Below are 25,864 nucleotides of genomic sequence, written 5' to 3'. Positions count from 1 at the left end.
AACTAAGTATGTTAATGTTAATAAATCTTTGAGATGCTTTATACAGAGGTACTACCACACAAAAGACATTGAACATTAAACATAGGCAGACAGTTTCCCTTTGTTTATTTGGGCAATAGCAAATTTGATCAATAAGTACAAAATGATACCTAATGTTAGAAAATCTTACAAACTCTAATTTGCATGGCATTTTGAAAATATTCTTTAGAACCATCATCAATCTTTTCACAAAGCACCCCCTGTAAAAATGACAAATTGTTCAGAATTCATGATTCAGAGCATGTATCTCTTAATAAAACTGATTTGTAATCAAATCCTTGTAAAAGGGTTTAGTGAGAGCTAAGAGGACAGCTAAGATGACTTTGTTCCGTGCTATGTACAATATCATTCAGACTTTTTAATTAATAACAAAACTGTAATCCTTGTATCAAAGGATAATAACATTTGCTTGAATCACATGATTAGTCTGAAAAGATTCATTTCAGAAAAGTCCTGAGCTATGTTGGTACATTTTCCTTATCAACAATTAACAGTAAAAATATTAAATATGTACAGTATGAATTCCCTCATATAAACCATGCCAGCAAAAACATGCTATCTGAAAATAGGAGAAAAAATCCTCTAAGAACTATGAAGTTAAGTAAACTATTAAAACAGCTCTGTAATTTGGTATTAACACTTTTAGTATTGCTTGGTCATTATATTATTAATTCTCAAATTAGCTTAAAAGTTATTATTCTTGAAAATGTCTGATATTTCAGAAAACAAAACAAAAAAAACAACACACAGTAGAACATTAAGCATGACCTTCAGCTGCAAGAAAGTTAAACTAAAAATAATTGCACTTAGTTAATTATGAGCGAACAGTTGCACATGCTGCATAACCTTCAAAAATGAGAGACCTCTGTCATTGTGCCTCAGTCCATCAATTGACTATTTGCGAAGTCCTGTGCTCCTTACTTATCATTGCTACACCTGTCAAGCTTTTTAGTTCTCACACAGGACATAATGCCATTTACAATTATGTCTGTGGCAGATATACCACTCAATATTCTTCATTATTTTTTGAAACAGTGGGTCTTTGATTTCAGGCAGAGGTAGACAAATGCAGCTTTAAATTTCTAGCCAGGAACCGTCAATTTTGCAGCTGAAATGATAACTTTTGATGACAGATTTTATCAGCTGTAGCTACCTAGCTAGATAGGCTTTTAGGATGAGGACTAACCAGTGTGTTCAGCAAAAGCGATGCAATCTCAGGTAAAGTTGCTGGAGCGTAAATTTACCCAATCAAAGTAAGATCAGGACAGAGTGGCTAATGTTACCCTAAAGTCTAGTAGCATACAGAACCACCTTCCACACAGTGGGTAAATAATAGATAGTTATGTACTAGTTGTGAAGGTAGCTTTTTTTGTAACCTGTAACCCCACAAATTAATGTCACTCTGCTTGGTTACTACTGCAGGTCGTATGCTAGTTAGCCAGACGTGCTAACAGCTGCAGCTTACATTGGAGCAGATAAACACCCACTTTCATTTAGTTTTGAATTTTTGCCTTTGATTTTGGAAAAGCTAAAAAAATATTTGACCATCCAAACTCTGTATACAGAGTATCACATTTACGTACCACAGCCTCATGCACCCCCTGTGGAGAAATCCAAAGCTTGACAGGCCTGCTGTGCCTAGTTACAATTGCTAAGCTATGATTAGACAATCGCTGTTCAGTGGAGGGGTTTAACAAACGATCAATTTTCAGTCAATCTGCTGTGACTGACATTCACCAGCTATTCCTGTTGTTTGAGTTCTTTGCAAGTGTCAGTTTCTTGACCTCCTTGAGGACATGATCAGCCATCTTCAACTTCTCCATGGCCTTGGCCAGCAGATCCTCCGGCATGTCCTCCCCACCTGCTCTCTCCTGGGACTCGGACACTTTGCTCAGGAGCTCACTCGTGTTTTTCATCTCCAGAGCCACCTCAGTCTCAAGTTTCATGACGTCATCACCAGGTGCTCCGTCACTTCCAGCAACAGTTCTGGTATGCTGTCCCACCTGAGTACTGACTGAAGAGTTAGACAGCAGATCTCCAATGGAGGCCGACTTGGCTTTAATTGAGGGTTTGAGAGGAGTAATGGGCTCTGAGTGCCGAAAGGGAGAGACCTTTGGTCTAACTTCAGGCTTGGGTGCAACTTGTGCTGGCTTTAAACTAATCTCCTCCTCGCTGGCATCCAACACATCCAAACCAGCGTGGCTTCCTCTCAATGCAGCTGTGGAAGCCGCCAGTGTGTCTTCACTCCCAGAGCCTTCACTGTCGTCGTCTGAGTGCTGGCCGCTATCTACAGATTTCTCCTCTGCCTTCTTTTTCTTCTCCCCAGGCAAATGGGAGAGCAGTGGACTCAGACTGAGGCTGTCTGCCACAGGGTCATTCAGAGAGACCACCACTGTGGGGACTTCACTCTTAGGTAGTGCCTCTTCTGCTTGGAGAGAGGTATCTGAGGCTGTTTGCAGACATGAAGTAGGGTCTTCTCCTTCATGAGTTCCAGTTGTGTTGTCTTCTGTGTGCGTGTTGGGTTCATGCAATTCTGAGGGCTTTTTCTTGGGGGTTAGAGGGCTCTTTCTAGGCAGCTCTGTGGACACTGATATAAGTGAAACAGGCATTTGTGGCTCATTGTTGGATGCCTTGTTTATGCCACTGCTTATTGTTTCCCCTGATTCTTCTTCACAAACCTGTTCTTCTGTGCTTGGAGTTTTATCATCTCTGACACTGGGTAGAGGTTCATCTATTTCCATAGGTGTTACAGTCGTCTCCTTCTTATTGTCTCCTTCCTTCTCCTTATTCTCATCGGTTGTGACTTGAACCTCCTGGTTTGGCTCCACAGTAGGAAGGGAGGGTTTCTTCCCCTTGGATGGAGGGGTAGGAGGGTGGGAGTTTGGCCTGGACTGCGAGGCCTCTTCAGGATCATTTGTGGAATTGCTCATGGGCTTGTTGGGAGGGGTTGGTGGTGGCTCTGTCTTCTTCTTGGCTTCAGGACTCTTTTCAGACATCTTCTCAGTTTTAGCCCCTTCTGTAGCCTCTTCAACAGGAGACGCACAGGGCTTGGCTTCTTTACATGGGGGCATAGGCGGCTTCAGAACCTTAAAAACATGAAATCATGTTTTATATGCCATGTTATCCAAACAGAAAGACATAAACAAATATTCCTGCCTTTTATGATAAGGCATATACAGTATTATACAGACCTTCTTCTCTGAGCTATTGTCCTTCTCAGGTTCCTCCTCAGGTGTTGAAACGGGTTTAGCCTCTTTGATAGGAGGCATGGGAGGTTTGATGACCTTTTTCTGTGGACTGACCTCTGACTCAGTCTGAGCCTCCTCCTCAGCACTTGGTTCCACATGTTTGTCTGCAACTTCCCTGGCATTGGACGGAGGCATGAGTACTTTTTTGGCCTCTTTGGGGGTCTCAGTGCCATCAACAGTGGCCTTATGGGTCCCATTAGGCATTGTGGCATCCTCAAGATCAAGATCCAAACGCAGGATACCATCAGATGACACATCAGCTACCTAGAGGGCAAGACATTTAATAGAATTAAAATCTGGTACACTATAAATTTTCAGTAAAAGCTGTTATACAAACATGGCTGGTTACTAATAAAGGCCAAGGTAAAACAATTACTGACGGGGCTTGGAATTAACTACACTATAATGTCTAACATAGTAAACACAGGATAATGTTTCCACAACACTAATTCCATCATTTTAACAACATAATCCAGTCATACTAACCATTCTGCTGTTCTGAGTTTCTCTTTTTAACAGAAATACTGTTTTCATTCATTAATTCATTTCAGTCGTTTCTACATTGCAGTTTTTTCGTTCACTGTTCAGCTAATGTCAATATAACTCAACACTGTTAAGATATTTCACATTAAAAGCCTATCAGGAAGGAAAAGTATAATGGATGTGCCAAGTTTCATTATTCATAGCCTCACAGTGACTAAAAATGGCCTTGTAGAAGCAACTGGAATTAAGTAGTGAAAAACAAAAATACTTCTGATTAATACTTCTGAAGTAACATTTAGTCTTCCCTCTTTGCAGTCAAATGTCAATGTGTTTTTTTTAATAATTAAATTGTTTGACTGACAGCAGCTGGCAGTGTCAGCGATAGACAAAGTAAACAAACTTGTGCTGTAGCCTCCCTCCGGTCTTAAGTCTTGGCTCATGCAAATAGTGAAGTTCAATGACGTGAACATTGTCAACAAGCAACAGGTGCTCTCTCTCCAGCACCAAACAGGAAGCAGCAAACCGAGTAGTTATTGTTATGGCTGAAAAAACTCAAATCAAACTCAAATGCCATCCCATACACACATGATAGACGGTGAATTAACAGTGTTATGAGTCTGTGTTTAATTTGGCGTTTATCTGACCCACCAACCAGCACACATTTTAGTGAGAAATCGTAATTTTTGCAACGGTTCACCTCTCATTCCCACAATTTTCTCCCACTAAAATAGCACAGCTAACCAACAGAGGCTGGTAGCGAGTTGAGGCAACAAAATCCAAGATGTAAAGTTTGTACAAAAATATTGATGCTGAATTTACTGGACTGCTGTAAGTTATTGGTTTGATTAATGGTTTACAGCCTAATAATGTGTGATTGATTACTGACGGTGGATGATTGTACTCAGTTTCTAACAGTAGTATGTAGTAAATGGTTGCTCTTTGTGTGCGTATTTTTAAAGTACTTTCCTAACATGATGTGCTTGATGGTTTTATTAATGGCTCCTGATGAAACTTGAAAGCTCAGCATTCTCGTTGCCCCTTTTTATAAGTCACATTAACATTTATTCTCCCAGAAAAAGTTTTCTCTGTATAATATGACCTCTTCTTTCTGTCAGTAGCTGTGTGTCCGCAGTGTATTTACTAGTTTTTCACACATGATTTCTAGGCAAGTTGGAGGAGTGAAACCTGTGATTTTCTGCCTTTGTATAATTATCCGGGCTGCTGCTGTTTCTACAGTATTTCATGCAGTTTGCAGGGTTTCCAAACAGAAATACTCCAACATCTAGTAGCTGAAAGTGCTGTGTCCAGATAGTTAATGGTTGAAAGTGGTTTCTGTGAGCAGCTGTATAAACTGTGTAATGTTTTTAAGTTGTAAAAATACCTTGTTTTCCCATGCATCCTGAAAAACCTGGAAATTTAAGATTTTTTTTCAAGTTCAGGACAACACCTTTTGAAATGTGAGCTGATATGATCCAAGAAATATTAAGCCCCCCAAAATTTTATTTGTAAAAAAAAAGGTTTTTAAATGAGAACGGAACAGGAACAATCAGCGTGTAGTGTCTGCGTGTATGAATGAATGAATGAATGAATTTACATTTTATTTTATGGCTGGTTTTTCAGAACAAACCACTGCACACACAAGGGCAGCTGTGGCCAAAAACGACTTCTGTTTCTGCTCCATTGTTCAACAGTTTTTCTTCTCGTAAATTTCCACCAGGAGCAGGATGGGAAATAATTTCAAAAGGAATCTAGTTGTAGTGTTGCAAACAGTGACCCTGCAAGATCCCCAAGCTTTGCAAAATCTTAAAGTCTGTGACTAAGAACTCAGTGACTTATGACACATTGTCTTAAGTCTTCTACACATCTTTTCAAAGTCTTCTAGTGTATGGTAGGCATGGTATGGTATGGTGGGCAGACAGTGTGTTGTTAGCAGGAGCGTTAAAGAGTAAGGACCACACCAGCATCTAACAGCAAGTATTTGCAGGTATGCTAACATGCTGTTCAATGTGCTGCAGCTGAGCAGCTAATTAGCTATCAAGAGTGCAAACTGATGTCAGCAGTGCACTTTTCCCCAGTGAATGTTTGTTTGGTGGCTTGTTCAACAAGCTAAGGTGCAGCAAAAGACGTGTGTTAATGTTGTAAGTTAGATAAGAGGGAGACTTTAGCAGGAAAGCTAATGTGGGTTGTTGCTTGTGTTGTGTAGCAGGATGCTGTCAGGCTTAGTGTGACCGTCTGCTCTAGCATGATGGAAGATGACATTGACATTATGGCTTTATGCAAGATTTGATTTGCTGTATGCAAACAAGTTTTCCATCTATGTAGATGGATAACTAATAACTAACGGTATTCTGTCAAATCAAAACTAGGGGGCAAAAAATATAGAAAATAGAAATTTCTCCCTTTTGGTTTCTGATTTTTTCTAAAAGGAGAACACAGGACAAGTACAGAGCAGATATGTATACTGTAGTGGCATAAAGGCCTGTCTCTAATAAAAGCCTCTTTCAAATAAAGGCCTGGTTTTCTCTGTAGTTCAGGTAAATAAAGGCCCCAGCAACTATTTGAGAATTTAAGGCATCTTGAGCTTTGAAATTCTGAAATCATCAACAGGAATGATTTATTTAAGTTTAGTCATTTAACAGACACTCTTATCAAGAATGACTTACAATAAGTGAGTAGAGAGGGGTTGCACACAGTCACAGTCACACCTACTGTGTGAACCAATAAGAAACCCATCCAAACATGGGATGACCAAGAAAACTCAACAGAGTTGAGATTCAAATCTAGACCTCAATAGAACTTTTAGGGCTAAAGCTAACCACAAAGTAACTTACACACAGATGAATGGATTCTCACATGCACACACACACAAACCTCTTTCATGTGTATCCTGGTCGGCGGCCGGCGGTTACGGTTCCCTTTGGGCCTTGTTCGAGTAACATGCTCTAAATTACTGCTTTCATCAACCTTCACCTGTGAAAACATTGAGCTCATTCATTCACCTTTTCACTGAGTCCATTTGAAGCTTTTAAAAGTTAAGCATGTATAATACTAAATAAAGATGTCACTGGCTGAAATGAAGATACCCATGATTCTGCGTGAGTAACACTGATGTTTACAGTACCTCATCAAAGATTTTGTTCTTTGCTCGATTGATGCCATCACTCACGGCTTTAATCCAAGCCTCCTTCTCCTCTGCAGTCTGAGCTTGGAACTTCACATCATGGACCTGTTAGTTACATAAAGCAGAGAAATAACTTGTTATTAAGTCCTAAATACATACTACTTATTTTAAAATAGGTTAATCTCATGATCCAATCCTATGATTTTACCAAACCAAGCACTCTTTTTTACACCCATTTCTTTTAAATGTTTTGGGTTTTCTTAAAAAGACAATCCATTGTTATGGCATTTAGTTGAACTAATTGCCAAAAATGTCAACCTCATGGTGGCACTAGAGCTAAAGTCAGTGGATCACCAAAGTGATCAGGGCTCATTCTCTGGGGACCCTGAGTGTCTGTACAAAGTTTCATGGCAATCCATCCAGCAGTTGTTGAGTCAATTTGGGCCACAGTGGCCAACCAACTGACTGACACTGCCATCCCTAGAGCAATGCTGCCAGCATGGCTGAAAACAAGCTACTGATGGACTGAAATGAACAGAAACTGAAAATACAGTCTTATTCAATGTGCAGTAAGCCACTGAAAACATTTCTCCAGTAACCTTTTTTACAGAAGACATATTGTCATGTCACAGTAAGAAAAACGACAGAATCTGAAGAAACTTTTCCTGGTATTTCAGTAAAGTCTTCTATGTATTCTCCTATAAGGGCCTTTAACACTGTACTTTATGTAATATTACTAATTAAAACTACAACAACACTAATTTTCCCTCTCTAACATTCTGCGTCTTCAAACTAAACATTTCTGAGTATCTGAACTGGGGTAAAGCAGCCACAAATGGTTGGTTGTGGGACACACTGCTGCTGCTGCAGTGCTGCTTAAAGAAAATCTTTTTGTCTTTTTTGCATCATTCAGCCATGCAGGGACAGAGCTGAACAGGGTTACCCCGGAGAAACCAAGAGGCAGCCAAGTAGCTCTTCACATCCTGGTCAGGCCCACTCACTTCATTCACACTCAACAACCACAATAGAGTAGAAACTACCAACAGATTCAGGAGCTCAGAGTTTAACAAATAGCGGATTGTTTTAAACGCTAAATGATGGTATCTCGTGCTCTCTTGCAAAATAATCATTTGTCGCTACATTTCCCATTTTTTCATAATTACTTCCCTTTATTCAGTAGGTTACAAAGGAAAGGCATACATAAAACACTTGGTTTAGCCTCAGCTTTCATAAGGCTGCCAATAAAAACAATATGAAGGCCAAAAAAAAATTCTCCACTGATTCATTAAGACTGCACATGCTGCGTGTGGAGGATCAAACACTTACATACACGTCATCTCAGTGACTACCAAATTTGTATGGCCTTTTATTAATGTCTTTATTAGGGTTATTGGTATCTCTATCAGTATTATCTCACCTTTATATCATGCTGTCACTATGTATCAAAAACACATTTCAGGTTCTTTAGCCAAAACCAGAGAGTACCTGAACTTTGTAGTTTTTCTAATCAGTAAAAACACCAGTGTGTCTAGACAGAGTGCAAGACACTGAAGGTTGCAGACTCAGTGACATTTGTGCACACTGGTGTTTGACTCATTTCTCAGCCTGGTCACTGCAGACTGGGGGAAGATTAATATGTGATGTGCAATGCTGTATGTTTATGAAAAAGTATGTATACCTCCCACTCACTCACACACACACACACACACAACTGAGCTGGGATCTATTCCAGAAAGCAGGTTTAACAAACTCTGAGTCTAACCCTAACTCTGAGCTGATGAACCCTGAGATGGGAAACTCAGAGTTTTTGGTTCCAGAACAGCTGATCAGAATCAGTTCAATCAACTCTGAGTTAAGCATGTGCATGATGAATGAAAAAAGTCATCATCAATGGAGCTCTGATACTATGATTCACCATGGCAACAAGTAAATAAAAGGCAGAGCCTCTATTTTAATCCAGTGGATGTAGGGATATGAATGTATGTGTATGCAGACTGTACACATTAAACTTAAAAGAAAGAGCCTGAGTCAGTGAGGAAAACTGTCAATAAGTTAACACAATACAGTTTTATTCAGTGTTGTCTATTAATTCATTTTCACCAGAATTACATTTCCTTAATAATAATAAAGTGGAATCTGACTGTATCAGGCTGTAGCTACATTACATTTTAAATATATTTGTTCAGCTTTAATCTGACTGGGACAAAATGAAAAATATAATTACAGATATAAAAAATATATAGATCAAAGACATAGAAACATGACTGTAAGCTAACAGTCTGATCCAGTAATAATGTGTTTGATGATTCGCACTTGAAAAGGTGTCAAGGTTAAAATGCAATAGATTTTACATTTTTAGACATCGGTTTGTATCTCAGCTCAACAGCATTTAGTGACTTTATTTAAGCTAAAAAAATTTAAACATTGTCACTGAAATGCTGTTAAAACACATTCAGATTATGCACCATAGTTAAAAAAAAATCACTTTAAAACTACATTCTGCATCACAATCCTGCTCAGTCAGAAAAATTAACATATAATCTCCAATATTATAGGAATGATGTTCCATCAGTGCGAACAATCACATCATGAGTGACAGAGATAATTATTCATCGATCCCACATGTTTAAAGCTTCATACCGACTTTGAAAATTTAAACTGAGATTACACATTATGTGCAATAAACATTTCAGTGCAAGAGCTGCTGTAACAAACTGACAGCTGTCTTGTGCACAGAGTCACAGTGTATATATATATATATATATATATATATAAAAAGAACCTCCACTCACAAAACAAGACATGCAGAGGTTTTATTCTGAGCTCACGCTGTGCAGTATTTCAATATGAGAAAAAAAAACGCTGTTCAAAGAAACAACTGATAGCACTTAAAAGCAGTAACTTTGGACATTCCTTGAGTAACAAACCAGTTAATTAAACTACACTAACCAGGATTTTGATTCTGACAGACAGTAAACCTCCGCTAATTAATGTGCTTTGATGCACACTTTGATACGGACTGAATGAATGAGGAAATGAAACAGTGCGTCTGGCTCGGTAAGAGGAGAGAGAGAGAAACTCAGGGTTTGTTGAAGAAAACCTGCCAGTGTACAGGTTATGTTCAGAGTTTAAGTTACTTCTCTTTCTGGAACTGAAAACTCAGAGTTTCCCTCAACTGAGAGTGTTCACTAAACCACTAAACCCGCTCTCTGGAATACACCTGACCACATTGTAGAATTGCACATACAATGTGCAATGGTCATGTTTTTTCTGATATAATCAGGAAAAATGTGATCACAGAATAAGCAAAAAAGCCAACAAATGTGTCCAAGCATCCAAAGACAACTCTTGATATTTGATGCTTTTCCATACTGTACCAAATCTTAATACAAAGCTGTTGAGGTTTAATAACTACTGGTATTGATACCAAAGAGTATTCTATCATCTAATCCCTTTAGCAAATGTCATCAGTACTGCAACACTGCGTGGGAATAGAAGGGGTGTGAAGGTAGGAAAGGCTTGTGGTATAACTTGAGAGTTCACTCTAGCAGGTTAAATATAGGTCTTGAAATGTGTTAAGATGCCCTTGTGCAAGGCACTTAACTCCCAACAGCTCTAGTGGAGCTGCCAGCAGGTAAAACTGTGGCAGGCTTTCCTGCAGTAGCTGTTGTATGAGGGTGTTACTGAAAAAAACATTTGTGCTTATTACTTAACCTGGGTAAATCCTTTTTATTTAGGAAATATTCACTTCATTTGTTAGAGCCAGTGCAAAAATATTAATGCTAACCACAATGAGGAAGTCAGCCCCACTTACAACAGCTCACAGCATGACTGAAACTGTGCTGAAGGTGTTATAGTGAGAAGTACTGAGAAAACAGACCAGCCATCTCATATTTCAGTATGTCCATATGTCCACAATCTAAATTATGACAAGACTGATGTGCTAACCTACAGCAGATGGCTGCTGTAAGAGCAGACATCTGAATGATGGCAGAGATCTGCAGATAAAGATTACTAAATACCACACATCCTTTTAAGCAAGCTTATGTAACCTTTGGAATAAAAAAAAAACTGATGCAATCTATGTAAAGCTTGCAACAATTAGCTACCATAAGCATAAACATACAAAGTACTACTGTAACAGGAAAACCCCTGAGTGTAGTTAATTGAGTAAAAGAGTGTTTTATTAGGGGTCCAAGCAGCTATTGTATCTGTTAAGATTATTATTATTCTTATTCTTGTGCCCTAAAAGTATCTCAGTCTCAGAAACCATAAGAGCTACAGTTCTCAAACTTGGCAGATAGGTTGGAAATCTCACCCACTACTGAGACAAAAAATATACTGATTAGCCAGATAGTGGCACTGTAACAATGAACTTTTGGCCTATAACTTCTGAACCCTAAGTCTCACAAACAACTCTTTTCCTGGATTCTTTGGGTGCAGACAAATGTATCCACATAAGCCACGCCCATTTGCACCTAGATATATTTTCCACCATTTACAATTTTGTCCAAATCTGTTTTTGCACTATTCCTCCTAAAAATGTTGAGCAATCAGCATCAAATTTGGCACATCAATTTGGCAAAGACTGCCCTTTGTGCTTGGACCCTGTTCATTGCCGCTTGCGACTATATTTAAGGGTCCAAGCAGAGAAGCTGCTAGAACCCTATTGTATCTGTTAGGATTATTATTATTATTATCATTATTGTGCCCTAAAGGTATCTGGGTCTCACAAACCGTAATAGCTACAGCTCCCAAACTTGGCAGATAGGTTGGAAATCTCACCCACTACTCAGAAAAATAAAATTGTCTTTCAAATGGTGTTCAGATTGATTGAATGGTGAGTTGGCAGTGATATTCAATGTCTTGCTGTAATTTGTACTGTATGCACAACATTTTCTATTTCATCAATTTTTTTTTTTAAATTTCACTAAAATATTTGATAATACACCCAAAACCAGGAGAATTTTTTTCAGAATTTTCTCACCAACATTTTGACTGTAGTAAGCATTTAACCAGACAAAAATACTCCAGTTTTGCATGTATGATGTCATTGCCTCAACTTGTGAGAAGGGCTGTGGAAAGCCATGACTCAGGGGTGCTGTCAGTGAGTCACCTTCTCTGGAGCTCCAAAGGTCCAGGGTTTGAATCCATATGTGGCCAATTAAACTTGCCAACCATGTGACAATTTATGCATGTGGCATGTTTTGAAATTCCTCTGAAGGTCATACTAAGTGGAACACTGCCCTTTGTGCTTGGACCCCGTTCACTGCCGCATGGGGCTTCAAGTGTTTGCTTGTTAAGTCAAATTTTTATTTGAAAGATTAGGAATGTGTTATTTCCTTTTCAGAAGTACGTAGTCTTGCTTAAAGGTAAATACAACATTGACATATTGTCACCTCATAAAGTCAATATGGTGAACATGTTAACACACTATTGCTTATTTATACATCCAGCAGACACAGATTAACATTAGCATTCATTTAGAGTCATGTTTCTGGCCACTTGATGAATGTCTGACATCTACTCTTTTAGCTCTGTTTTGGTCTCCACCAACTCTTGAGAAAATATCTGGTACTTAAGCTGTTAAATGCTCTACTATGTTCACCAGCAAGGTGCTAACTGTGTCTGGCTGCTGTCTGGTGCTGGGCAGTTAGTGTACAGTGTGTTTATCAAAGCTTTTTCACTGAAAACAACTGCCTGCTGCTGTGGTGGGAAATGAGGTTGATGAGAGCTGGGAGACTGAACCAAAATAGTTAAGTTACAGGTTATAAAACCAAAACAAGGATAAATGTGCTGACACCAAACCCCAGAGCTAAGGGGAACTGCAGAGCTGGGTGATAATTCTCTGTGGGTTTTTTTATTTACTAAAGGGTAGGACAAAAACAGCAGAAGACAATTTTTGTGAGTATATGTTACCCCATGCTAGCATTAGCATCACAAAAAGGGTAGATAAATCCCGCTAAATTTCTAAAGAACCTTTAGTCACACTTTTTGTTGCAGTGGCATTGCAGTGATTTCTCTATGAGCTTCACACTCCAATCAGCTTTCACCAGCCTGATTTAAATCCTCTGCACACCTTCAGTCAGTGTTTGGCTAGCTCTGCTTACCCTCATCCTCTACTTGCTAAACACATATTTTCACCCTGACAGGAGTCGTCAATTTTTTCCAAACCTTTATCATGTTGCACTTTACATTTACACAAAGTTCCCCTTTGACCAAAAACATCTCTCAGCTCACCTTATTTCCAGACTTGGGTGATCGAATCAGTATCAGTCTGTGTTTCTTACTGAAGGGGCTCTTCAGTTCATGACATTTATCATAGTTTTCCAGGTTAAACCTCTCTAAGCATTTCTGCAGGTCCTGCAACACAAAGAACAGTTACATTATCTGTTAATTTGTAATTCCAATTAAAGAATAAAGCTGACATCATTTAGCTTTTTATTAACATCAACAAATCCCACAAGGAGAGCAAAACCGATAACCTACTGATCAGAGCTGTAGTGTCTATGTAGTCACAGTCTGATAGTTATTTATTCTGAAACAATTCTGTGACTATTATCTCTCTGTAGAGCTCTCTCTGATTTTTGAAACCACAATAGGAAATAACATTACAACAGCCGACACTGCAAATTAATGAGTGCCGAATTTGTAGGAGGACATGATTAACAGCAGAAATGTTGTACCTCATTTTCATATACCACAATTTCTGTCTTCTCCACATGGATGTAGCGGTCCTTATAGCTCGCCAACAGCCTAGGGGGGGCCTTCTTCACCCAGCCAGCCTTACCCAGAAACTTTGGCACTTTACACTGGGCTGGGTCCTCTTTCGCACCCTGCAATAATACAGAGGAAGGAAATCACACTTTAAAACACATGTCAGAGTGCAAGCAGACTGTGTGTTATCACTTTCACTTCGCCATTGTTACTAATTGGTACTGCACAGTGTGCCTGTACGAGAAAAGACGCAAGGTACTCAAAGTTTGATACCAGCATATTATGAAATCTGTGCTTTTTTATTATGTATACCGTATTCCCTCAAATAGTGGCCTTTATTTACCTCAGCTGCAGAGGGTACAAGGCCTTTTTTGGTAGCAGGCTTAGAGAGAGGCCTTTATTTCTAATCCCCTCTGTTTATAAGTATATTTGCTCATATTTTAGTACGAAGCCTTCTTTTTTTTCTCGATCTGCTTCTGTTAGTTCTGTTAAATGTTTGTTACTGCATTACAGGTAATCCACTTACTCCAACGTGCAGAACAATAATTGTAGTGCTTGAGTTCCACCCAGATCGTTTTGGCAGTGCAACACTTAGCTGTAGCATGCAGGTAGCATGCTTATGGATGTGTGCTTGCCGGCTTAGCCAAGTTACCCTGGTTACCCTGGTTATCCATGCTCACGTAGTGTCGCTGCCATCATTATTATTAAAATATGTGCTGTTATCCCCGTATTTAAATTATACTGTGTCTCCTAGGTCCCCCTCCCTTCTCTTTGACAGTCAGCTAGAGGGCTACACATGTACTCAAAGAACTGGACTTACATCCAGGTAACTACTATTTATGCTTAACAGGCATGCACACATTATGTAACAGGCACCAGGAGTTTATCCACAGTTGTTTTTTCCCCGGCCTGTTTTGAGGCCGGCCTTTATTTGTTCATGTTGTCAACACCCCCGGACATTATCAGAGATCCGGCTTTTAACTGACTACCATCTTTTATTTGAGGAAATACAGTATTCCAAATTCATTAACAGCTAAAAGGCATTTATTTTTATTACAGACTTTAGCCAGGTTTCCTTTCAAAGTTGAACCAAAATAACATAATATTGGCCAGAGAGAATGTGAATTAACGTGAACCCACTACCGTTATGTGAATATTAGGAAATGGTTCATCAAGATAAACACCTGGTGGCTCTAATTCTCCAGTCGGTGCCATTAAACCACTGCAGACGAAGAGGGCACAACAAGATGACGTAATTAAGAGTGCCAGTCAAAGCTCAAACAGTGAAAAACAATGTAGAAAACATGATGGAAATATGACATCAGTGTGTCGACTGGCCAAATGAACCTGTCAGAGCGCCTCAGGGCAAACATTTGCTGTTGGGCCCCTAATGAACCCCTGAATTTTATCTAGGAACATACACCATCTGAGTCCAATATAACTTAAAATAGTTATCCAGGGGCCTGGTAGTGGGCAATTTTGTTTATCCAGCCATGCAGCTTACATAGAAGACAACAGATGTTTTATGTGGCGGTGTGTGTTGCACTTTACACTGACAGTGTTGACTGATGTCACATTAATTGTTGCACTACACAAATAATGTTACGGGTGAGTAAGTATGTGTGACAAAGTATTATAATTTAAATTACTTATCTGAAGGAAATCAGTCTATAAATAACCATGACTTCTTCCTGTTTTCATAAGTTATTCCCATACAATAAACAACTGAATACTTTCATGTTTAAAAATGAGTATCCCTGTGGTCTGGGGAAGTGTGATCAATCATTTCCTCAATTTTAAGCGGAAGTTGCTCTTTATTCACAAAAAAAGCTTCTTCATACCTATCCTGATTCTACATGTTCTACTGTAAGTGACTAAGGAAATGCACCTATACTGACGCTGTGCAGAAAGCGAGAAAAGCTCAAGTTCTGCTTACAGTATGGTGTAATTGCAAAACTTGTTTACTGTTAAGAGAACTTGGTCTGAGACATCGTCTCAACAGCATATTTCATTTTATCAGACCTTTTCATTTCTGCCCTCTTTTCTGAAAACACCCGCAGCTTCTGACACATTCTGTGCTCATCTCAGACTGTATCACCGTTGTGCTTTGCTCATGTTTTGTTTTTCCCCACAGATGGATAGTGAGTGATAGCATGTCACTGTTGTTTACAAAGCAGCCCAAAAATGGCAATATCAGGGCATAAACTACAGAGCATGACAGCAGCAGTTTCAAGGCAACACAACCACTTGTGCAATTTATAAGAATTCATCAAATAAAAATAAAGAGAACTGAAACACTTAACATTCATATTGAAAATGTGCAGACTGCAACAAAGTTCCACCAGTACATTCTATACATACTTTCGAAACTACGTCAGTGTGATTTGGGAATGAAAAGAAAATGTTGACAACAGTTAGGCCTACACTATTCCAACTTTACGGAAAAGAGATTAAAACATCCAAACTTCTAAAACCACTCCTCCACTTTATACCACTTCTACACTGTCTGTATGTACTGTTTCTGACACTTTTTTTTGCCAAAACATCGCTAAATACAAGGCTGACATTTGACACTAGAAGGGCTAGCTGTGTACGTTAGCAACCAGCCTAAGCTAATGTACTTGTAAATAACAAACGTGAAGCTAAATACACTAGTGACAGCAAAGTTCAAATTCTCATGAAACACAAAAGAAACACAATTCTTCATGCATTTCCACAGACTGAATTTGGCACTTATTTTACCCATACATAGTAACGAAAAATTCTCTAATCTGTTGTAAAGATCTGTGAACACATTTTACAGTATAATCAGATATAACGTTAGCAGTTTTCAGGAAAAACATTAACATCTCAAGCCACTCTCTAGCATAATCCACTTCCACTTATGATTATCAATATGCTCAGAACATTTTTACTTTAGCCAAAATATGTCTAATGCTAGGCTTACACTAGCATGAATAGCTTCTTATATTAGCAAGCAACATAAGCTAATGTTGCTGCAAGCTAAGCTAGCTATGCCCTTATGACAGAAGGTTTGAATTTTCATTTTTTTAAAAACACATTGATTTTGGAAGTTCATTGAATTATCAAGGAGAACTGTAAAGATATTTTCCAATGTCACTTATGCATAAAAAATACCTGTAACTCTCCAAACCACTCTCTACCCTGCTGTAAAAAAGCTAGAACCAGCTTCAAACCTTAGCTGGTCATTAGCTGGTCTTGCTAGATTTACCTGGTGGGTAACACAACCCACTTCTGCTCATCCTTATCCGTATCCTATCCATATTCTTAAAACATTTTATTACAAATATATATATTATAAAAATGTTTTTGACAAAATATGGCCAAAAGCAAGGTTCACATTTACATTAGTGTGGGCATACTAATGTAACTGTGATCGCAAAATATGAAAAGATAACTATTTTAGTATTAGTTAGCTCCTCACTAATATTACTGTGTATTTTATCCACTTTGGCTAACATAGGAGTGGTTTAAGAAGTTTCTGTGGACATTAATATTTTTATCCAGAACTGAGTCACCTTTGCAAACTATTGTAACCTGCTATGAATCCAAGTTGACTAGACAACAGCTGCCAACCTCTGCAAAATATAGACTTGGAACTACATACAGTATATAGACTAATGGCATTAGCTCTGTGTAAACCCAGATACTCCTTTTTCATGGGGACTAAAATACTAAGTGCAGGTGTCTGCAAAATTCACAGCCTTTGTTTCTGTTGGAGGAACTTCCACAGGATATCTTTTTTTCTTTTTTGGGATTAGGTGGGAGGTCACCTAACTGTTTTTCCACTTTCACTGTAACTGCAAGTGTGTCTCAGCTCGGTAAACAGCAGTGCAGCTGCAAAGAGAGGAAAGCCAAGCAGGGAGGGAAGACTTTCCAGACAGAAAGCGAGAAGGGCAAAAATAAAAAAGCTACCGTACTTTACAAAACCACTTCAAAATAATGTGATAATGCAACTTCTCCACAGAAAGACAAAGCAGCCTCACTGTGCAGCCCAGACGTTCACCCTTGGCCATAAAGTTGGCCTTGTCATATTCTGACATGGTTGCACATGGAAAAAAATTGTTAGGGTTAGGTGGGACACTTCAGTACAGTGTAGCTCTGACCAAACCCTTACAACAGAGTGGCAGGGAGAGGTTTCCATTACACAGGGCTCAGCTGACGACTATAGCTCTGCACTGTGATATCAACTAGTAGCTTCAGGGGCTCCAATTTTGGACTCACACAGGAAGTATACTCTGCACTGAAGCACAGACCTAACCATACGCTTTACCCAAAACTGCCCACAGACGTTTGTGTGATCTATTAACTGTCTTACTTGCGGTGTTGTGGTGAACGCTGAAACAGGCCAAACGTCATCAGCCATTGTGCAAATTAAAGTAACATGCACAGACAAATGGGTTTGTTAAAGCAGTTATAAAATGATTACGCAATGAAGCTACGGTATCTCTCTGCAAGCTGGGTCTTAAAAGACAAGGAGAAAAAAAGCAGAGGGTTTTGTGGAAGAGGCACACCTTAGCAGACATGTGTTTCTGATGAAGTTTTAGGTCAGGGAGCATCTGGCATTCATTGATTTTCACGCTGACCTGCCCAGCTTGAACTCACCACAAGCCTTACTGGAGCACATTTTACCCCCACTAACCCCTTTCTGCTAAAGCTGGGAGAAGACAGTGTGGATGGACCAATATATTGTTTTGCTGGTATTAACGGCCTGCTATTGGCTTTAAATAAAATATATAATAGAAGCCAATCAGTAATGTCTACAACATCTGCCTGGCAAAAGCTACACAAAAAAAGTCTATAAAATCTGCAAAAGAAAAAAGTTCTGAATGTGAATTTCTGGCTTGAGAATGCTCAAATTTAAAAAATGCTTCACTCCATTGTGGGGATTCCACTTCCTGTTTTGTGCCTTTACTGTCAATGTTGTCACGGCCAAATGTTCTGCAATAAATGACGAGAGTGTTCCAGACAGAACTACAGGGATGATAAAACTGTCCACACCCTCTCCCTCCTACACCCCTATCAGAAACAGATACAGGCGTATTCATTACTCAACATTGCGTTGTGATTTTTAAAGGGTACGTTCATAATTTTTCCCAGTCTCTCTTAAACAACTGTCAGGAGCCCAAATGCACATTGAAACAGTTTTTTCTTGTAATCATTCATCCTGTTCACATTAGACATTAACAGATCACTTTCAAATGTGCTTGGGGGACAAAGTCCACAGTCCTCATTTTGTGCAAAAATGTATTGAAAAGTTTATCTGAAGCTAATTTGAAACTTCAGCTGTCTGAGTTCGTCATATCAAGTGGATATCTTCCAAAGTTGCAGCCTTTTTAGTGCATAATTCCTTCTTTCTGTTACTATCCCTCCACTGCAGCTCAACAGAGAAACACAGAGCAGACATGTTGTACTAAAGAACAAAACCTCTATCAATGTGCATATGATAAGGTTTCTGCTTTATACATCACACCACTGAAAACTCATTTGACTGAACCAACATCACCCAGCAGACACCCCAAAGCTTCCTTTCACTGTGGTGAAGCATGAATAAACACAATACCTGTATCTATTTGACTCCATCCTAAATCTTAACTTATTTTCTGGGCTTAAGTGACCTGACTAAGTCTTGGACTCTTCTTCACATACAGAAGTGAGAAAACATTGTCAATGTGGTAAAGGGTTAACAAGTTAGGTGCAAGAAGGTAGCGCTGGTGTTTTTTTTTCATGCACAGGGAGGAAATCTATTTTTACAATGCTGTCATGGCCATGTGAGAACATTTATGCATATGTTGCACATTTACACCCATTTTATTTCTGTCATTGCAAAGTCTCACTACATAGTCTGGTGTCACTGAATACAATTAGTCAGTGTCAGATATAAATAGAGAATATATAGAGAATATTTGGCATTTTTTTTCTTGAAATATGACTTAAATATGAATCAATTATCCAAATTGTTTCTGTCTATTTACTAACTGATTCATTGATTAACTGATTCAGCTCTACTTTCCATAGCTGCCCCAGGCAGAACAAAACACCAGGTCCAGCGTATAAAGAAGCAGTTTCGTAACAGACAAAATGAATACACCAAGAGAAGATCGGGAAAAGCAATGCCTGATCATGACTCACTTCCTGTATTTTGCCTTGGTCACCACAATTTATTTGTGTGTCACAGCCAAACAACGTGGAGTATGAAGATTCTGCTGAAAAGCCCCAAATTCCTAGATAAAGACTGAATCAGTCAGTATCCTTGCTCATCTTCCCTTTGACACAGAAGCTGCTGTAGAGGTTGCTAGGAGTACGTCACGTCGATTGTCTCTTCAACTGGGTAAGCAGCCGTCAATGAGCACAAGCTATAAACACCACATTGACACATAGTGAATGTGTTAGTCAACACTTAACCATGATGTATGATTAACATTGATCCATTAGTCAATCAAAAGAAAATGAATCAACTATTTTGATAATCAAATCATTGTTTTAGTTTTTATGTGATGATTTAATGTTTTTCTTTGTCATACAGGATAGTAAACTGATTATCGTTGGGTTTTGGGCTGTTGGCCAGACAAAGTAAGATATATGATGATGTCATCTTTGACTTTGGGAAATTATGAAGGACGTTTTTCACTATTAATGGACATTTTACAGACAAAGCAATTAATCAATTGAGAAAATAATCAGCAGATTGATCATGAAAATAATCATTAGTTGCATCCCTATATTTTACACATGCAGAAGACACAAAACTCATTTGGATTCATGTTTGTGTCCACCTGAATAATCTAAGTCCAATATTTGCTCTTTCTTTAGTTTCGACTTGACCAACTGCAGAGAAAAATATGTCTCTTTAGCTGCTGAATGCTCCACTATGTTACCAGCGTACTTTATCTGTCTGCTGTTTGGTGCTGAGCAGGCAGTGTAAGGTGGGTTTATCAGAATCAGAGATTTTTTCCCTGAAAACAGCTGCCTACCGCTGCTAGAAACCAGGTTGATGAGAGCTGTGAAACTGAACCACAACAGTAAAGTTATGGGATGTAAAACCAAAACAATGATCTGAAAGAGGCTGAAATGCTCTGCAGAGCTGAGGGGAACTACAGTGCTGGTGATAATTCTCTGTGGTTTCTCACTATGAGCAGGACATTTGACATCCCACTTAGTTACTTGATCACCTGTCAATATAAAAATATCAATTCATGTTAATCAGTTTCATGGGTTCCTGTTAGAGAAGGAGGAAAGTTGCAGAACGAAGGAAAGAAATAACACTTAACATTGTGTTTAGGAACCGATGGATAGATACAAACACTGATATTAAGAAGAGAAAAAAGTGAGAAAGATGGAGAGGAATTAAGGACATAAGTAAGAAAAGCCTATGATCAAAGTCCTAATCCTAAACTAAATTCTTTAGCAGTAAGTAGAAGTTATGAAAATATCCTCCTGGAGAATATTTTCCGCATCTTTCAATCTTTTGAAGACTTTTTGCCCCAATAAGGACACAAATTCCAGAACACACACACACGCATTCACTATTGAGGACTCTGTTGAGGACTTTTTCAAAAAGGCACTTTCCCAGAAATTGCCAGTGGTGCCCCAGTAAGATGATGCACACACACATCTATTATGTGGCAGCCTGGATAGCAGGACGATTATGAGAGAGGGTTAATTGTTTTCTGCCCGACACATAATGTGGCAGTCTGTTTCCTCTTCACTGAACGGGTCAGGCAGACACGTCACACTACGCACTGTAGGTCAGTGGGGTGGCGATTAAAGGACGACTCACAGAGCTGAGACAAATGACAATCGTGGAAGGGCCTCAGTGGTTTTGGGGACAAAAGATAAAGAAGATAAGGCTGAATGTGAAGCAGAGCCAAACCACATAACAAAATTAAAAGATTTAAGCCAAACAGCTGTCAGTAGGCAGGCAGCCAAAAAATGAGTGTTCATATACTAACACACCTTTCAGTTATAAACACTTCCGAGCACTAGTGTCAGTTCAGTTTAGATATTAGAGCACTCTATCCAAACAAAAATAGTTTCAACATTATTAAAGTATTCAATTTCTCCTTATACTTTGTGTAAGCAAATAAAAACTATAATAACACTGCAACTATTGTGCACATTTTTTCCATTTTCAAAAGAAGATGAAACCATTTTTGGTGGAAACAGCATCTCAATTTAATTACTATTACTTATTTGGTGAATTACTGACTGGTGCGTCACAGCCCTGTATAACCTGGTTCAACAAGCCCACACAGAGCTGGTTAAGCTAGGTTAACACTTAACGTTAGGGAGGACCCATCATGCTATAAAGTTTGTATTTCACTCAGAAAATGTAAGCTAGTTAGCCTAGCTTGCTAACTTTAGTTACATGTTACTTTTTGTTTGTGTCATTTCAACACCTGCTGAGTCACACTCAATGTTATGTTCATCCTGCGTTATAGAAAAGAAGGGGGCTAGCTATAGCGTTAGCCGTTTCTCTTTCATGGGTCCAGCTGTGGTGATGGCAAACAACCAGACTGTCATATTTCACAGCTATGGGTTGTCCAGTAACCTCAGAACTTTGTATCCCATTTTGTGATTTGAATCATGATACGGAGAAACAAAAGGACCATCAAATCAGAGATGGGACTATGCTACGGCTAACAATGTCACGTCCTCCACGTTCCGTTGGAATTGAAATAATATTACAAACTACCAATCAAATGACCAGTACTGACACTGTCTGTCAGAACCATAAATTCATGCCTCCTGGAGAACACTACTGTTGAGGGCACTATCACTGAAGAGAAATACATCACACTTAAATCTCTTCTTTTTGGTAATTTGTCCAAGTCCAAACAAACACCACAGATATACAGTATATACTGATTTCTTTAAAAAAAAAACTATTTTAATTTCAGTTTGACTTAAAAATTCATGTTGCCTCACAGACGCCAGACTAAGACTGCAACTAATGATTATTTTGATTATCGATGAAACTGTTGATTATTTTCTCGATGAATCAATTAGTTGTTTGGGCCATAAAATGTCAGAAAATGGTGAAACATGCTGATCACCCACAGCCCAAGATGACATCCTCAAACGTTTCATTTTGTCCACAACCAAAAGATATTCAGTTTTTGGACATTCCTTTCTTTAAAAAAATACTCAAGAACAATTAATCAATTATCAAAATAATTGGTGATTAATTTAATAGTTGGCAACTAATCAATTCATTGACTAATCTTTGTAGCTCTGCTCCAGACAGCAATGTTGAGTACTGACATACTCTCACATCTCTCTCTCTCATCTGCTGGATCCTTTTCAGGCAGTTTCAGTCCCCTTGGCCCTCAACCATCCGCTTTCCGGGAATCCCCACACAAACTGGTAAATTATTCAGGTTTAGGTTAAAAGGAAATGCACTAAAAATCTGTTTTATTCAAATATCACCGGTACTGCATTTGATGTTACATATATGTCAATTCACCATGTGCAAAGTGTAGTGAGAGGGAGAGAGACTTTTTCTAACAGACTGAGCTGTTTTCTATGATTTGAACGTTCCACAGGAAAATCAAAAAGCTCAGGTTGCCAATATTATATGTTACAATGATGTCAACAGTTTAAAATGTCAATGCTGTGTGTCCATTTGATCTGAGGGCTGACGGGTGATGCTGAGTTGAAAAGCAAATGCGATGCAGGACTCGACTCTCGTCACTATCTGTCGCAAACATCTACTCGAATTCTGATTTTGACACAAAAACATCCTCCAAGCCCATACACAACACTGATAAATGCAATAACAGTGACCTCATAGTTTCGTTGTTCCAGTTTAAAGAGAAATTCTCATCAATCACTTACAAATGTGGGCATGTGACTGGTGTATTGCTTAATGTGTATTCCTGACATCCACTACGCCTCTATTTATAACTTAAGCTCTACCTATATGGTAGAGGCTAATATATATAGTCATACCTCAACATATTCCATCCAGCAACATTTAATTTTGATGACGTCTGGTACAGTTGGCTCACTTTGCATCATTCTACGCCAACTCACTGTGTTTATGGTGGAACTAATAGTTTAAATGTGGGTTGTAGCTATTTGATGGTTTATAGCCTACATAGTCTGGACTGAAGAGTGACTCACGTGTGATACTAGGAAAAATATTTTAAAAAGAAAAGTAAAGCTGGGTTTGATTGCCAGATTGTGAGATTCTGGAGAATAGAACATATGGCAACCAAATAGGCCTAACAGTTTTGATCTGTTACAATCACTGGGCGGGGTACTGCAGGCTTAATGTTCGCAACAACTTCCCCACATGCTGTAGGTAGTATGACTCTACATGACTTCCTTTTTTCTAGTAAATTGGCTTCCTCAAAATCCTTAAGGCTTACAGTCCACCAAGTCTTAAATAACTGTACGTTTTGACTGTGTACGAGGCCTTTTCTGGTTTTAAAGCATCAAATAAGTTCTTTTTAACAGATGCCACAAATCAAACTGTGCATCTATAGTCTGTTTTGTGATGAGTTATAATCTCTCTGAACAACGTTCATACATACGTCAAATCAAAAAAAAAAATCCTTGAATGTTATCAAAATATGAAACGTTATTAAGTTACGTATCTTAACACTTTTTCTGACACCGCTTTGAATTCGTCAAAGGTGAAATCCAAAGTATCTTTGATTTGCGGAATGACAATTTGTGTATTTGTGTCCTCTCCCACCCGTTACAGAGAAACTGACATAATACTCAACGCGGAATAGTGACTCATATAGGTGTTAAATGTGGGCTCAGATGATGCCGAACATACCAGAGCACTAATATGACTTATATTAGGTCTCACACTACGTTTAAACGTTATGCACTCACAGCCACACTTAGCCAAATAATAAATTGAATGATTTTTAAACGGAGCTCGTAGCACCGACCTCCTAACATTGTGGAATCTGACCAACAAGTTGATGCAACACGTTGACAGGTGGGCAGGTGCTTGTGCCAAATAATGTCGAGTGAAGATGACTGCAGCAGACAGCTCGTTATCGCTGTAAAAAAAACACACTAACTTCTTTCTCTCATATTTGTAAGTATCACGAAAATATGGGTTCCAGTCCACACTGCCACCTTCTCTATGGGCCCAAACTTTGCTCTGATAAGTTGGTCGCGCCCGTGCAGAGTGCTTAAACTTCTGTAACGTTAGTTTATAACATCACATACTGAATGCCTGCTGAAACATTCACTTTCACGGAAATACCTCAACTGCTATTTTATACTGTAGATAAAAAACCAGGCGCCACACAGTGTGACTGACTACTCACATCTTCCATGATAAAGGAGCAGAATCCGTTATGTGAGAGCTCACGAGCCTAAAATCTCTCGACGTCGCCCTTATCCTCGCCAGAAACTGTTTACTTGTCCCCTGATGGTCGGCAACTGACACATTTCCAACAGCACGCTTCACTGAGGAGAATAAGGAACTGTGTAGTTTTATGACACCAAGGGTCGTCTCTTTTTCCTCTTTTGCCTCAGAGGAAAAAAAAAAAAGTTCGAAGAAAAAAGTTTGGTTTCCGGTTTAACTAAGTCCCTTTACTCTCTTCAATCTGTCGAGGAGGAGCCTGAGTCAGTGTGCATCATCTGAGGCATCCTAATTCAAACTCAGCACCAGAGCCGTAGGGCTAACGTATAGACTCAAGTTTAGCTGCTGTGCATGCATCGAGACGTGACTTTTTTCAGTGATGATCGACTAAATGCAACACAGCAGGCTGCGATCTGTTGCAGCTGCAGCATCCTCCGCAGAGTCACAGTGTGCTCCTCTCCTCCAAACATTACTGTGGAAATAACATTTCACCAATCACCAGGAAGTGTGTTTCAGGGCGACACGTTGTAATTTTACTAGAACTTTTCACAGCCTTTACTTATTTTTAGCCACCTTATTTGCCTTTATGAGGGTCATACAGATTGATGAGTATTACGGTGCTGTGGCCCCTGGTATTGCTGCACCCAACACTTCCTGGTAGGTGTGGCCGCCGCTGGGCCTTCTGGTGACAGAGGGGATGTTGAAAACTTGAAATAAGGTCACAAAGACAAACCTTTATTACAAAATCACAGTAAAAGTGATTGTGCTTCTAATAAGGCACCCTTCATAAAAGGTTTATATGTTGTAACTATGTTCAATAGATCACTAACAAGCCATTATTAAGAATACATTTTGGAATCTAAGATTGTAAAAAATCCCTTTTGCTGTTGTTTTTCTTTTCTT

At 38.9% G+C, this 25,864-nt stretch overlaps 1 protein-coding gene across 1 annotated transcript; it reads right to left on the bottom strand.

Moving 5' to 3' along the window:
* Positions 1–80: 80 nt before the first annotated feature.
* On the bottom strand, positions 81–25,532 carry plekho2 (pleckstrin homology domain containing, family O member 2). Its single transcript, XM_042417432.1, has 7 exons — positions 24,924–25,532; positions 13,578–13,727; positions 13,132–13,254; positions 6,892–6,996; positions 6,642–6,740; positions 3,231–3,551; positions 81–3,125 (listed from the first exon to the last, which is right to left on the bottom strand). The coding sequence occupies exons 1-7, from the start codon at positions 24,930–24,932 to the stop codon at positions 1,773–1,775; spliced, it is 2,160 nt and encodes a 719-aa protein (XP_042273366.1). The 5' UTR covers positions 24,933–25,532; the 3' UTR covers positions 81–1,772.
* Positions 25,533–25,864: the final 332 nt, after the last annotated feature.

Source organism: Thunnus maccoyii, chromosome 1 (genome assembly GCF_910596095.1).
Source record: "Thunnus maccoyii chromosome 1, fThuMac1.1, whole genome shotgun sequence".
In the NCBI taxonomy this organism is placed as follows: Eukaryota; Metazoa; Chordata; class Actinopteri; order Scombriformes; family Scombridae; genus Thunnus; species Thunnus maccoyii.
This window is presented reverse-complemented; position numbering and strand designations above follow the sequence as displayed.

Excerpts from the sequence above, each read along its gene's own strand:
- plekho2 (XM_042417432.1), bottom strand. Across the intron at positions 6,997-13,131 it reads CACCCAAGTCTGGAAATAAG|GTCCATGATGTGAAGTTCCA; the intron begins GTGAGCTGAGAG and ends TGTAACTAACAG. Across the intron at positions 3,126-3,230 it reads ACAATAGCTCAGAGAAGAAG|GTTCTGAAGCCGCCTATGCC; the intron begins GTCTGTATAATA and ends CATGTTTTTAAG.